This window comes from Opisthorchis viverrini (genome assembly GCF_000715545.1).
Source record: "Opisthorchis viverrini unplaced genomic scaffold opera_v5_31, whole genome shotgun sequence".
Taxonomy (NCBI): Eukaryota; Metazoa; Platyhelminthes; class Trematoda; order Opisthorchiida; family Opisthorchiidae; genus Opisthorchis; species Opisthorchis viverrini.
Genome location: NW_008751688.1, coordinates 158,744 through 173,844, shown reverse-complemented (window position 1 = coordinate 173,844; position 15,101 = coordinate 158,744). Strand labels below are relative to the sequence as shown.

At 43.7% G+C, this 15,101-nt stretch overlaps 1 protein-coding gene across 1 annotated transcript in view; it reads right to left on the bottom strand.

Annotated features, from left to right (window-relative positions):
* Positions 1-678: 678 nt before the first annotated feature.
* The window catches only part of T265_02553 (hypothetical protein), a gene marked incomplete at both ends in the record, with an annotated part of 65,999 nt that continues 51,576 nt past the window's right edge, over positions 679-15,101 (bottom strand). The window contains 8 exons of the mRNA XM_009166832.1: positions 679-1,291; positions 2,791-2,922; positions 4,226-4,425; positions 5,715-5,790; positions 9,459-9,707; positions 11,159-11,234; positions 11,958-12,206; positions 13,357-13,463. Coding sequence (XP_009165096.1) covers positions 1,109-1,291; positions 2,791-2,922; positions 4,226-4,425; positions 5,715-5,790; positions 9,459-9,707; positions 11,159-11,234; positions 11,958-12,206; positions 13,357-13,463 — 1,272 coding nt within the window. The remainder of the gene's footprint in view (positions 1,292-2,790; positions 2,923-4,225; positions 4,426-5,714; positions 5,791-9,458; positions 9,708-11,158; positions 11,235-11,957; positions 12,207-13,356; positions 13,464-15,101) is intronic.

Sequence of the window (15,101 nt, the reverse complement as noted above, 5' to 3'; positions counted from 1 at the left end):
GGAACAGGGAACTGATAAGAGAAGATCCGACAGGCACAACTCTAACATTCCCTGGCAGACAAGTGGAGGTGAGGCAACAAAATACCCGACGATACAGCAGCGTTCCGACGACTAGTTGACTGCCACTGCTGTCGCCTGTCATTCTGACCATCAAGATATTATTGCAACGTCATCTATATATGGTCCTGAATTGGCTTATTACCACAGTGAGATTGTTTCAATGGTAGAGGATGCCGAGGGTTGAAAGTTGAAAAAGGGGGTGACGGAATAAGTTAAACAAATCTGACGTAAACTGATCAACCATTTTCAGCTAGTCAACAGATTTATGGTATTCATCTCAGCTAAGACAATGGTGCCAGTCTGCGCAGTGAAAACTAGCACTCGAACGATTTGACTACCGGAAACACCGATTAAACAGCAAAATTACTAGGGCGACGAAAGCCCCAGTGACTACAAAAGTATGGATACTGAAATCAGCTATCTTCAAACACGAGTACAGCCTCATCAGATGAATTTTACTACATCGCAAATTGCGGTAAGTTAGCATCCGAGTTCCAGGACATCGGATGAAGCCAGTTCAGTAAATTGATGACTAGTTCAATCTAGTGTTAAAAAAGGATGACTAACTGGACTGTTCACCTCAGACAGAAGAAGACCAGATTAACAGGTAGAAATATACGGCAGGTTATTTCATTGGGATAAAACCAATCACAGATGGAACAGGGAACTGATAAGAGAAGATCCGACAGGCACAACTCTAACATTCCCTGGCAGACAAGTGGAGGTGAGGCAGGGAGGGGACGTGCAATATGATGATGAGATTGATGGAAAATAGTGGGGCACATGGTCTGCTTTCGGATGGGACGAAGGACGAGGCAGCTGAGTGCAAGCAGGAGAAGGATGTGGGGAAGCAATGGTTGACGGGAAAAGGCTGGGAAAATAAGTACTATAAAATATACCATTAAAAGTACAAAACAAACAAAACAGCCTTCGTGTAAGGCAAGGCAAGCCTGATGAAAAGTGAAAAAATAACGATCTCAAACAGCCAAGGTCAACGGAGTGGGTATCGTGAAATAAATCTGTCTTCACGTTCACGATCACTGGGCACTTAAGCGACTGTTAGATCTTGCAAAAGCGGGTACCATTTCGTGATACAGCAGCCGGGACGTAGTGACCGTAGTTGAATATAAGCTTGACCCAAGGAAAAATTTTCCCCAAGGTTGACTGCGTGCCAAGCTGAGACTTCGAGGAAGCCTGTGTGTAAATCGTAGGTACTGAGATCATACGAAAACTGCAAGAGAGAGATAGAAAGATAGATATAGTCAAGCTGCTCGACAGAGACCGACACAATCGGGAGTGTCAATGCTTGCGCTAGCTCATACGATGGTCGATTGAAATGGAAGAGAAGAGTCACCCAAACCGTCCTGTTTGTTCACAAATCGAATAGTCGATACGGCAAGGCGATAGGGAACAATAGTAGTTCCCTCCACTGAAAATATCCAGCGAAAATAAGACCATCTGAAGGAGATGGAACGTCCCCGAGGAAACGACAACAGACTAAACTAGGAATGATGGGGAAGCTATGATGGTCTACAAGGGTGTCTTCTCATTGGAAGATGTTGTCGTGCCGTCCACCTTTGCCAGCGTGTCCAACACAGTACAACAGTAAACAGTGCAAGAAGAAACGGTACGATATTCGAAATACCGCAGTATACTTTCATCGAGGAGACTACTAACAGGGTTGCTGGAAACTCTTCACTAGGAATGATGGGGAAGCTATGATGGTCTACAAGGGTGTCTTCTCATTGGAAGATGTTGTCGTGCCGTCCACCTTTGCCAGCGTGTCCAACACAGTACAACAGTAAACAGTGCAAGAAGAAACGGTACGATATTCGAAATACCGCAGTATACTTTCATCGAGGAGACTACTAATAGGGTTGCTGGAAACTCTTCGACAACATACCACCGATTTCGCCCTTCTTAAGGCTCATCAAGTAAGCACAGTCTCCGGGTTCCCGTTAACCTTAATTAAATCCGAATTGCTTAAAACCCGTCGAAAGTAATTTACGTTGATTTAGATGAACAGTCATAAACATTTGTCATTATTAATCGATCCTTGTGGAGGACATGATCGTTTTACCGGATGATGGGTGCGGAGACGTATCCCGAAAAATTCAAGCGGTTGGGGGCGAATGGCAGCAGAAGTAAGCACAAATGTGACTAGTTGAAACCACCGATCAAAAGGGCGCATGCCTCTCTGCGCCAACTTTATGATTCTCAAGAAAGGCAAAAGAGCCACAACAACTATATATTGAATATTGGACAAGATTCCAAACTTGTGACTTGACAATTATCAGGTTTTCACAAGGATTGATGGCCATTCAGGCAAAATCTTCTGACTATATGTCAGCTGTCAGATGACCGACTGAACTGGTCGGCAGCTGGGTGAACCGAAAACCACATTTAACATTCCGAATAGGTTTCTTAAACTAGTCCCATTGGTGTTCCCTATACAGAAACGTCGTGGGGTTAATAATCGATGTCGTAGTTCGCATTGCCAAGCAAAAAAAAAACGAATATTTGCACAGCAGAATTTGTGAAAGTCAGGTGACTGGTGCCGAATCACCTCACGCGACTGAACCCGGACTCCTCGATGAACGTGACATACCCACGTGGTTCACGTGGGCCGAAACTGGATCGAATCAGATGCAGGTGAAACAACAATGCGCGTGTGCACTGAAGCGCGTCAGAACAGGTATAGACAGCAAGAAAAATAACTGTCGGACTTACCGCAGTATTGAAGGTCGGCGAACTTGATCGTCTGATAACAGTGGTTTTCCGTTTGGTGGATTTCTTTCGACGACCCGAAAGCAAGTAGATTTTCACATAAACATCAGGAAGTTCGTTTGTACCGGGAATCAGCTGCAGGCAGAAAATACATAGTCCAAAAGATGAAGGTGGTAGGGGGAGACGTAAAGATCACATAGCGATCTTCATTCAGGTGATTACTTACAGCTGATCGGGAATCGTTGCTAACCAATAAGCTTACTGCGAAGTAATTAGTAATTCGTTTTGCTCACCAAACTGAGCGGAGGATGACGAAGTGTAGTAACGAGAGTGGGCGTAAAAGCTGTTCCCCTCAGGCTTTTCTATGCTTGAAATATGCGTAGGTTCCCCATATAGGATCTGTGCCTAGGGCAACGGAGTACCTTTCGTCAAAGCTATCCTACTTCTTCCCCTAGCTGGCCAACACAGTGGTGTGGCAGACCACGGTGGGATCGCACGATCTTCATGGCTCATATCAGGCTTTGATTACCGAATGTCACTCATACTGGGAAGAGGATCCTCATTACCCTTTTATAACTGACAGCATGAGAATACTTTAAGTAATGAATTGTATCTTATGAAATCATCATATGAAAAAGGTCGAGCGTACGACAAAACGCCTCAAATTCTTAAGAGCAACAGCTCGTTCGCAGAGGGTATAGTTGGGCAGCTACTATAGAACCAGTAATTCGTGAGCGCAAAGTTCAAGAGATCGAAGTGTACGACTAGGTGGTCGATGCCTAAAAACGAATCAGATGATTATCTGAGGTCGACAAACGGGCGATCTAAACGTAGTTTTGAGGAAAGAGAGTGGACAGAGATCGAAACAGGACACAGCCCATAGCACCTCAAGCGCTGCGTGAAAAATCCGACGGATGGGAGCATCATGAGTAGTTAGACATTCAGACGAACAGTTTTTCTGACATTCGTACCAAATGAAATTTACCCGACAACACAAAATGCGTGCAACTCACGTACTTTCCAAACCTAGGCCTCAATCCACTTGCTCAGAAAATGAAAGACGCTTACTTCCTTAAAAACACTCAGGGTTATATGGTGTGAAAGTGATCACTGCAAAGAAATTTGTGAGAGGAGGCAGTTCGCCGCAAATGAGAGCAAAAACTGTTGGTTAGGATCAACTGGAAGCTGCTCCGTTCTGCGTTACATTCAGTTCGGGAAATGCGAGAATTTTTTTAGAAAGGATGAGAACTGCGAGAACAGCATGTGCTTGCTCGTTACAAACTGGCCATACCGAATATTCGTTCAACTGTCTAGACAAGTGGGATTTTTCTTCCACAGTGCTGATATTTACATAATCAATAATGTGGGACAAACAATCGGAATTTAACAACGGAATAGATCCAGAACACTTCACAAGACGACACAAACCCAAACTCACCAAGGCACGTCCGTGTTTGATAAGTATATCTAACCGCTGTGCATTCTCGCTTAATTGAAACTGCAGCTGTATGGCAGCGGTTTGGTCAGATGGTCTGAGAATGGAACACGCGTCGTAGGAGTCTGTGTGAACTACGGCGGTGGGCGGGGTTTCACTTGAAGAAGACGGGCTACCCCAAAATGTGAACTGTGATTCGTTACCTTCAAGAAATTCAAAACAGAGGTGGCATGGAGTAGAGTACCAGTGGTAAGTTAAGCCGCAACGTGTTGCGTGAAAAACGATATATAAGGGGTAGGAAAATCGTGACAAGGATAGGAGGTCGCTAGGAATGACAAAGTGGTGCCAGCAGTGATAAAAAATGCTGAATTAGGTTGAGCTAACTATCAGTATCATACGCATGTGGGGCGATGAAGGTAAAGATAAGCTGACAATGAACCCTCTTAAACTAAATGAACAAGCACACAAGATTTCGTACAGGGCATAAACCAGATTTCTAAGCCACATATAGCAGGGTTTTTCACTTGAACACGAGGCAAACCTTTAACCCACACAGGCGATCATACCGTCTGATATTCTACAATGCTATTTCAATCGCGTAACGGTGTTTGGACGAGCATCGCCTGAAATTGACTTCTTTTCTGTATAGTTCCTATTGACACTACATCGTCGTCTGTTGTTCAATGTCGGGCGAGAAAACTCGCCTTAAACTTTTTAAATGTGAAAAACGGATTCTGCCGATGCAATGATAAAAAAACTCAGATTCCACAAAAGGACGTTCAGACAGCTCAGGCGCTGACCCAATAAACAACACCCAGAGAGGTCATTCGAAGCATCGACAGACTCTCAGAGGTGTTTACCTTTACCGAAGCTCCCAGACACATTTATATACCCCTAGCATTTAGATTGCGTTACGGAAACCTGACAATGAGAAAGTGTGCACCATAGAATGCAAAAAATAGCTTGAGAATATGAACATGGAATTCAGCATGCGATGAATATCCCTGGCAGAACGAAATCCTCAGAAGCAAATGACTCCTTGACACAGTGTACCGTAAAAAGCGTAATTAAAGAGCTCCATTCAATACGAGCTAGCAAAAACGGCGTGATATAATTGGATCTCTCAGTTAAATCAACCAATTCCGGGAAAAGAGGATTAATCATGGAATCCAATAAAGTCAGATGCGGGTGTCCAGGCTAAACTTTTCAGAATAACTGAAAAAGAGCAAAGAAACCAACTAGAAGTTAAAGTACAGTTTCGCTCCCCCTAGATCTCAATACTGGTTCGCGGCCAGGGCACAGGACATTGACGAGGGAATCTCTGACTCAACCCTTCCAGATCGTTGTTATTCAGACTTGTGTATCCTGGAAGTATTCTAGTTTATGATTTGTAAAGGGTGGCAATGCGACAGAAGTGCCAGGAGTGATCTATGCAGAGGGAAGAAACTATATGGTATGGATCACCAACGAATAACGTTCTGGTGAGACTCACTCATGTGTTGGGCCTCTTTGGCTGCAAATTTCTCGTCAAATAGGAGGCTGTGGAAGAAGATACACAGTGGTTCGCTCTAAAAGACAACAGAGTAAAAAAGGAGTGAGAGGGGCAGTCAGACACAACGCGGCAACAGTGGATGAGGGGCGCAGGCCATAGTGTCTAACATAATGGTATTGATGTGAGTTAGCTATCGGTACATGGAGCTCACCAAGTTACATAACATTCAGTGCCTGAATCTACAGAGCCCGGGTTGAATTCGAGGTAAATTAAAACATTCTGCATAGGTCTGGTTTCCGCGAATCCTGTTTGCTCAGACATAGAGGCTGTGTTAATCGAAGAGCTCTGATAGATCCATAGTAATGCAAACGGCGATTTGGTCAGTGCATGTTACGTGTTAATATCTAGTGTGGTTCGTGAGGGATCATGTTTAAAATGAAGGGACAAAGTTTTCAGGCCTCGTCCGCTGAGCGGACAGAACCTAAAAAAAGGGACTAGAAATGAATGCTAGTGGAAGAAGACATGGATAAATTTTGGGCAATTTCAAATGCTGCAGGACCCATGGATGATCATCATTACGGCAGAACTGAAAGAAAACATTTCATGAAGTAAATGGAAAGTACCAAGATCCAGTCGTGCTAGAAACATCAAACGGACTAATCAAGAAACTTCAATGGATGTAATTGTTGAGGCCCAGTTAATTTTGCCGAGTCGGGACAGGGTCAGAACAAAGCCCAAAACGTTGAGAAATACAGTCACATAGACTAAACAATCATGGATAAATACCAAACACTGACAATTGTGAGAAAGCGGGGCTTTATATTTATTCGCCGAAAAATGTATACATCGGTTTCAAAGAGTGAATACGAACGGCCTCATGGAAGTACGCCCTGAATGAGAATAACTGCGTTTGTATTTAGCTACTTGTGCCACAACAGTAGCAGCATTCATCGGTAGTTGAAGGCAAGCGGAAACCCACTAAAATCCCCTTGCCAACGTCCCACTGGCGTCAGAAAAGCAATGGGATGTCGCCACCCAATGAATAGACATGGCAAGTAGACAAAATAAATTAAACCCATCAGGAAAGAACACACAGTAATGCTTTTCATTCAAAAAGCCAGAGCGTAGTATTCCCTCAGGAGGGGCTAACGTACCCCTCTCCCGGTGCTGTATTCCCTAAAGAGGAAACCTACCCCGACCGGCTAACGTTAGGTTGTGGTGTGAACGGACCAGTATTCGAAAGTCTTGGATAGTAAGCTTTAGATGTTACAACAAAGCGCTATCGGGTCTGCTTCATGGACTTTGATAGTGCCTTCAGTCCGATCGATCGAAAACATTCGCTGAGTAAATTCTACGGGACTGACAAGGAAAGACTCCTGTTCCTCTTACACAACTTGCTCACCGACCGAAAGTCATACTTTCGGATAGGTGGACGGTTGTCGAAGACTCCTACAGATAATTCGGGCATGTTCAAGGAACAGTTTTGTCACCGTTTCTATTCACTTCCATACATGCTCCGTGAAACTTGAGGGACATCGCAGTCCGATAAAATAAGCGAACAACATTGCGGTTGGCGGAGCGAATTCTACATATCGGACGCCTATTTGTCTGAACACATTACAGCCGCATGCCAGTAGATACAAGAAATCGCAGCTGAACCCACATAAATGCACCGAGATTGTATTCACACTAGCACAGGATAAACATCTACCGCGACCTAAACTGCTATCGAAAGTTGCAGACCATCTCTAGCTAATCACATAAAATATCCTGAAGTTCTGATCTCTAAATATGGCATGAATAACGTTAACAAAGTTCTGTTCTTTGCCAGTTATTCACCGCTGTTAACTCGTCGTTTTCACCGGACTGTCGAAAAAAGACCATATGAGTAGCAACCGGTGAAGTCAGCTTTTACGAGCAAGTGGTAAGATTCCCTTCAGCCCCCTGACAGATACCTAAGCTGATATATACGGATGGTTCCCCAGGCAATACTCGATGAGATTTCCCACCCATTACATTCAGGTATGATCATCAGTTTCCCGAAACACCCGTCGCGCAGCATTGGTGTACATCTATACGCAAGAACATTAAAATGCAGAAACGCTGGTTTCTTATTTCGCCCGGATTATGACTTCGGATTCATTATTCAGAGCTGAACTTCTGGAACGAGAAGCTGCATAACTCGCTCACCGACATGTGGCGTTTTCTTTCTGTTTTGTCCTCCCTGTTTCTCCCCTATAGGTTGCTTTTTCAGTTTTTGTGTATACATTGTTTATATGCGTCCATACATTCAAACGACCGGGTATTTGATGTGTTGATCAGCCTCACTTCAAAATCAATAGCTTTGCAATTTCTCTCCGCACTAAGCAGCCTGCGAACAACGGAAAGTTAAAAACTGTACAGATTCCACCGATCAAGATAACAAGTCGACAACCAGTTGGATCAAAAACAGGAAACACATGGACCACTCTTGAGTATGGAGAAGGCGAGTGATCAGATATCCAGTACCGGATGGCCTTAACCACCTTTCAAATAGGTGGAATCAAAGCTTAATGCGGGAAAGTACACCAGACTAAGTGCAACTATCCTTTGTTCGCTGTGCTCCTTATGACGTCTATCAGTGTTCTCGGTGAGTGCTTGGTGTCCCTTATCAATCAATAGACCACCAGTAAAAAAAATCGCACTACTGCCGACTTGAAAAAATCACACTGAAGTCTGCACATCCTGAAGTTGTTCGAAATGCTACTAACGATGAAAGTGAATGCCAGCCAAAGGACGGTTCACTTGCGCCAACAATTGTTTTGTCTGCGTAGATCATTGGATACCGATCGCTGCTGTACCGCCGTTCCTATTAAATCACACAGCTGCCGTAGATCTGTTGACGCAATTTCGGTAAAAGTTGTCAAGGGCCTATTTTAAATACGCAGACTTGAGATGATTTCACCCATAACATGATATAAGACGAAACGTCTCCCCGACTGGAATAAAACTTTCGGCTAACCACACGTCAGGATCTTGTTGACACCGACTTCTTCGGCTTATTATTTTATACGAAAACCATCCTTGTTTAACTAACAGAGTTTATAATAAGGCTCCCATTGCTAAAAGTGGTTATTGACTTGATTTGAAGGAGATATCTATTCTGGGAAGCGAACATTTCGGTTATACTCGACGGCCGCATACAATTTCTCAGGTACAGAAATAAGGTACTAAAGTTAAGAGACATGAGTAATGATAAAGATGCCAAAATTAGCCAGTGATAATGTCCAAATTGAGTCGATCCTTCAAGCCAGAACCTTTTGTACGCACGCGCTCATCAAATATACTTGCAGCAATATGTAGGCGCATTGAGCTCCCGTGTGTACCGTGGATGAAGTGTTTGGTTTGACAGAAATAACAACACCTGAAAACGAACCTTCCTGATTAGTAGTAGTAGTAGTAGTAGTAGTAGTGTAGGTAGCTAGATTTCCTAATAAGAGAGAGGTTCGAGAGTAGTGGAAGCTGGACTAACACGAGAAACCTGAACGCATCAAGTCAACATTGCTATACGGGTTCTCGTCTTCTGACTTTTTCGATGAGTCGCAGAGATTGGTTTCTTTGATAAAATTCGAGTCAACTTACAATCTATACATTAGGATCCAAGTCACACGGTACATGATATATCCATTTGCAAATATCGTTGAGTACCATTACATGAGATACGTTAGGAACAATTGACAGAAATAACAACACCTGAAAACGAACCTTCCTGATTTTCAAGTCTGCTTCGAGAAGATAGTCGACTAGCTCCTGGACAGTGTTTTGTGTGCGAATTGATGTCACGTGGTTCGCAGTCAGAGACCCTACCAGAAGTGGAATGTTCGTAAGATCAGCGAAGTCCGAAAACGCATCATGAACGACGCTGCACAGTTCGATCAGGTCGGGGATACGACGATATACCCGCGTTGGTATTCGGCAGTCTTTTCGCCAGACAGACATTGGAAAGTAATGGTCCTAAACGGAAGGGTGGAGAGGCACGGCAAAGATTCATATCAGCATAAGATAAAAGCGGTTGTGCTCCGGAAACATGAAGTGATTGATGAAATCTCAGTGCACCAAAAACTTAAATCCTTCGGAAGAGGAAATAGTGTCGAACTGATCTAGTAATCGAAGTAAACTGATGTAACCTTTCGTAAACCAAAAAACAGGCCAACTGCTATCCAAAAAATAGATAAAAAACACGTCTAGGTGCCAGAATCCGTGGGGGGAACTACCGTAGTACTCGGCACTCTTCGACAATGTTTGTGAGTCACCAAGGTAATCACCGCAAACAATGCTACACAAACACTGATCAAACTAGCAGAATGAAGTCATCAGATGCTTCTCTTCTTAAACATCGAAGCGTTGAAAATGTACGGGTTCGCGTGACCAGGTCTGCCGAAAACTGAAGAACTAACAGGTAATAATCAGACTCATCGAGAGGCAGTTATACAGAATCACACTGAAGTGTACTGGAAATCACTGCAGTACATTTTCACGCAAGTACCATCGGCATATCCTAGCACCCTTCCCATCAAAATTGATAGTCCTCAATGTGTCCTCCACTTAATTTTAGGATGGAACTTAGTCGGACACACATCAGGCCGCGTTACCTCTTATGGGCACAGTGCGTTAACGGGATTGTCTCACCATAGGCAACAACCCAGAATCAATAATAAGGCTCCACTTTCGTGTACTTACGGCTACCGTACTTGAAAGACAAGAAAAGAATGGATAAAGGAAAGGTGCGGGTTTCTCATCATCAAGAAACACAGCAAGTCGATTTCATCGCCGAATGCAAGAAGCCTTGCCAGAGTGCAAGGTTCTGCTGTGATATTGTCCAAACACAACAGACACGTTTGCGCCCCCAAAGCTGTAGTTAGGAAGCAGGAAAGAGGACGATGATTGCTCTATCTAGCATTGTGCACACCGAGCAGGAAAGAGTACCTAGTCGAAGTGAATTGAAGGGACAGTTTAACAACCTAACCGATTGCGCAGATTCGAAAATGCGTTTGTTATGTACAAATTCAAGTACATTCCCGTAGTCACAATGTCCTCATAGATGTTTGTTCCGTTCCGGAAAATACCATGTTGTTCTTTCGTAAATGCCGGTGTATGCATTGATTTTCGGAAGTTGCGACGATACGAACCCCCACCCAAAGGTATGGGGCACGGGACTGATGAACCGCACCGAACGATCTGAAATTTACGGTATTGTGCTTTCTTCCAAAACATGGTAAACATGAAAACGAGTAAATTAAATACGAGTCCCTGATGCACGGTTTGCGTGAATTACAATGGGTTTATGAAAGCTGCAGTCTGGAAACCAAATGAAAATGACGATAATCATGAGGAGTTGTGTCTGAGAAAGTAATCCTATCCAAGAGACTAAGGGATGGTTGAGTAATCGGTAACCGCAGACTTACCGAGTGTTTATCACTCGCTCGTAGTTTGACTGCAGCTTCTACGACCACAGCATCGATTTCCCCACGTTCCGATAGGCTGATAGAATGGGTCACATGAGAGCAGATGAAAAGAATAGATACAAAAGTGCTAAATGAACAGCTTGTCAACAAATCACGTGGTGAGGTTTGGAATCGGAAAGGCGGGACATTAGGTGCAATTTAATTAACACGATTGAGATGGCTCAGATGTACGGAATACATGAGGAACGTCCAGCTAAACTGACGACATTAATGTGACCGGTGGTTCGGCTGGGATGAACTTCCATATCAAGCACCCAAAAGCTGTCATTCCCTATGGTGATGGAATCACTCAGCACTGCACACAGTAGTGCAGTTTTCAGCAACGACTGGACTGCGAAAGCGATACACTGGAGCACCACACTGCTTCGTTTTACGGCGACAATGACGATGTCGCCAAAATTAGTGACGAAATGTACGCAACCCAATTAGCTGTCTCAGTGAACAAACCAACGATCAAACACAGTCTGAGCTATCCATATATTTTTCGATAGCAGGAAGTACTCGACATTTCGTACTGAAAAGAGTGATGGTGAATTCCACGTAGTAAGAGGAACTAAACTCAGCTGGACAGGCAGTCGATTAGATGATGAAAAGCGTGTTGAGAATGTACACTAGTCGAGCAACTAGTGGCGTGTTTTCATGCATCAAAGTGAGGGCAGATTATCTAGAATAACTCAGATTGAACGTACGTAACCAAGCAGTACAAGGGTCGGGAAGAGTTAACAAAAGAGAAACTCACGTGAATCGCTTGGGCACAAAGGAGAATATCTGTCCAGGCGACAGACTACCTTGTCGTTGAGCTGATTTGTTAGTAGGCCGAGAAGTTCGTACAAGACTTATCATCTCCGGTGCGGAGTTTGTGCCAGCAATAGAAGCTCCGCTTGCTCCGGACGAACTAGCCGAATTCGACGATTGCTTCGCCTGGGCCAGACCGTGTACGAAGAAATTGAGAGCAGGGGCACGTGAATTCAACGTTTTGCGAATGAGTCTAAAACAAGCAAGGAAAGATTTCGCCACAGAATGAGCCTGAATTTAATCGACATGTTGTACGACAAACGTGAATGATTAAGCCATCAGTTTTGTGTAGACTGAGCCCCAGATAGTTGCTCTTTCCCAAGAGATTATGGCCAAAACTCTGATTCAGCAATAGCACGCTTGCCCCCCAGTTACATCACTGTGCTCAGCTTCACGTAAGAGATGCGTGGTTTGTTTTCCCAGCTGCTGAAATCTGGCTCAATAAGAAACTAGTAAAAATAAACAGGAAATAGGGTGAAGGCATTCTGTATACTTACAACCCGACACCTTTGTCCCTGAGTATCGAAATAACGTTTGTGTACTAGCAAAGGAGACCGAGGAATTAGGTCGGGTTCGATCTGTAACGCATTGGTGCGTGTTCAGCTGGCCAAATCCCACTATTTGCAGCCGCACCACCGTCAAGAATATTAGTGTATTGTACAAAATGTGGGTGGTCAAGAATATTAGTGTATTGTACAAAATGCGGACACCACAGCAAGTGAGTGGGTACCTTGTAGAAATGTGATTCAGAAGACCATGTGACAACAAAAGAATAAAAACGGCGGTTGGACCAAGGACAGTCGCGGTCCGCAGCTTTTAGCTGTCTACGAAATCCGTTTAGGATACAACAAATATGTCTGCCATTCAGTGTTTTCGATGTGGATTACTAAGTTGGACATAACTCTCGTTACAAGGGCGGAGGCTCAAGTTATTCTTCCACCGAGTAGCAGTTTTACGTGGAAATCTTGGGCCTGATTGCTTGCAACTGTCCAAAAAGTAATTCAATCTCCATAGGAGATTACATGACTCATGGTGCTATCATAAGGTGTCTGATTATCTGCTGCCGATCCTCTAATGGCAATCTACATGACACTGCTAGGCGATCCATTGCAATATACTGCGATTTCACGATTGGACAGACACGACACAGTTGGAGCAACTATGCAAACGTATGGAACAGAGATATTTTTGTTTAGGAACATGGAAGAATGTTGGGAAAACTAAACGGTGGGTATCAGAAGCTAAAATTGGTTGGTTGCAAGACACATCCTATGTCCAAAGAGGAGAGAAATGCACTGTGAAGTAAAAAAAGAAACCAGTTGGTAAAAACATGCGGAACTAACCCGGTAAAATGTTGGCTCGCTTCTTGTTCCGAAAGCTCCAACTGGAGCGTACTCATCAGATAACGGACGCTGTCACGGGTGACACCCGGTATATTCATTGATAGACTCTGAAACAATGGATAATATAGGTACAAAGATAGCATGGATGACCCCACTATTTGCAGCCGCACCCCCGTAAAGAATATTAGTGTATTGTACAAAATGTGGGTACCACAGCAAGTGAGTGGGTACCTTGTAGAAATGTGATTCAGAAGACCATGTGACAACAAAAGAATAAAAACGGCGGTTGGACCAAGGACAGTCGCGGTCCGCAGCTTTTAGCTGTCTACGAAATCCGTTTAGGATACAACAAATATGTCTGCCATTCAGTGTTTTCGATGTGGATTACTAAGTTGGACATAACTCTCGTTACAAGGGCGGAGGCTCAAGTTATTCTTCCACCGAGTAGCAGTTTTACGTGGAAATCTTGGGCTTGATTGCTTGCAACTGTCCAAAAAGTAATTCAATCTCCATAGGAGATTACATGACTCATGGTGCTATCATAAGGTGTCTGATTATCTGCTGCCGATCCTCTAATGGCAATCTACATGACACTGCTGGGCGATCCATTGCAATATACTGCGATTTCACGATTGGACAGACACGACACAGTTGGAGCAACTATGCAAACGTATGGAACAGAGATATTTTTGTTTAGGAACATGGAAGAATGTTGGGAAAACTAAACGGTGGGTATCAGAAGCTAAAATTGGTTGGTTGCAAGACACATCCTATGTCCAAAGAGGAGGGAAATGCACTGTGAAGTAAAGAAACCAGTTGGTAAAAACATGCGGAACTAACCCGGTAAAATGTTGGCTCGCTTCTTGTTCCGAAAGCTCCAACTGAAGCGTACTCATCAGATAACGGACGCTGTCACGGGTGACACCCGGTATATTCATTGATAGACTCTGAAACAATGGATAATATAGGTACAAAGATAGCATGGATGACGATACCGGTGGGTTATTAGGAATTGAGGGATCCGGAGTTTTGGACAAAAAAGATTACTTGTTCAGCTGATTTTTCCCGCTGCTTTTTATACCCAGGCGTTGTTCATTGAAAGGGTCCACTCTAGTAGGTTGACAGATTCATCTGTTTAAACTAATAAACTCATTACGCAACTTCCAATAATTTTACTACACTGGTGAATCTTAGTAATAGAGTGATTTGGATCTAGTGTTTAGCTCAGATACTGAGGACCACACTGAAGACTTGAGGATTCGCAACATTCAAAACAAATCACAGTCCCAATTTTTCTACAGCGACGCGAATTCAGAGAGTTCACAGTATCGTTGGAAGCAGGACTGGGTCAAACTGTACACAAAGATTGCCTTCAGGTGCCGCGAGGAGACGGTTATAAACCGGACGAAATCACTCGATTACTAAAATCTTTCAGGATATCATCACATCTAGTCAGTTGAATGGTAAAACATTCCATCACTAGGTGATGTACATGCACAGAAAATAAATTTGTAGATCAGTGAAACATTAATTGAAAAAAAATGTCATGGAAAATATGAAAATTATGCGTGTGAAGAGCACAGAGCCGCTTATTGAAGTAAATCGTGTTGGAGAGCCATTTTCTCAACGTTCCATCCCAAAACCCAAAAGCAACGCCATGGCAGATCTAGGAAAGACGTCAGGCATATGGATAGACTAGTGTCTCCATTCCGGTACGAACGATCATGGACGACGACACCGCTGTA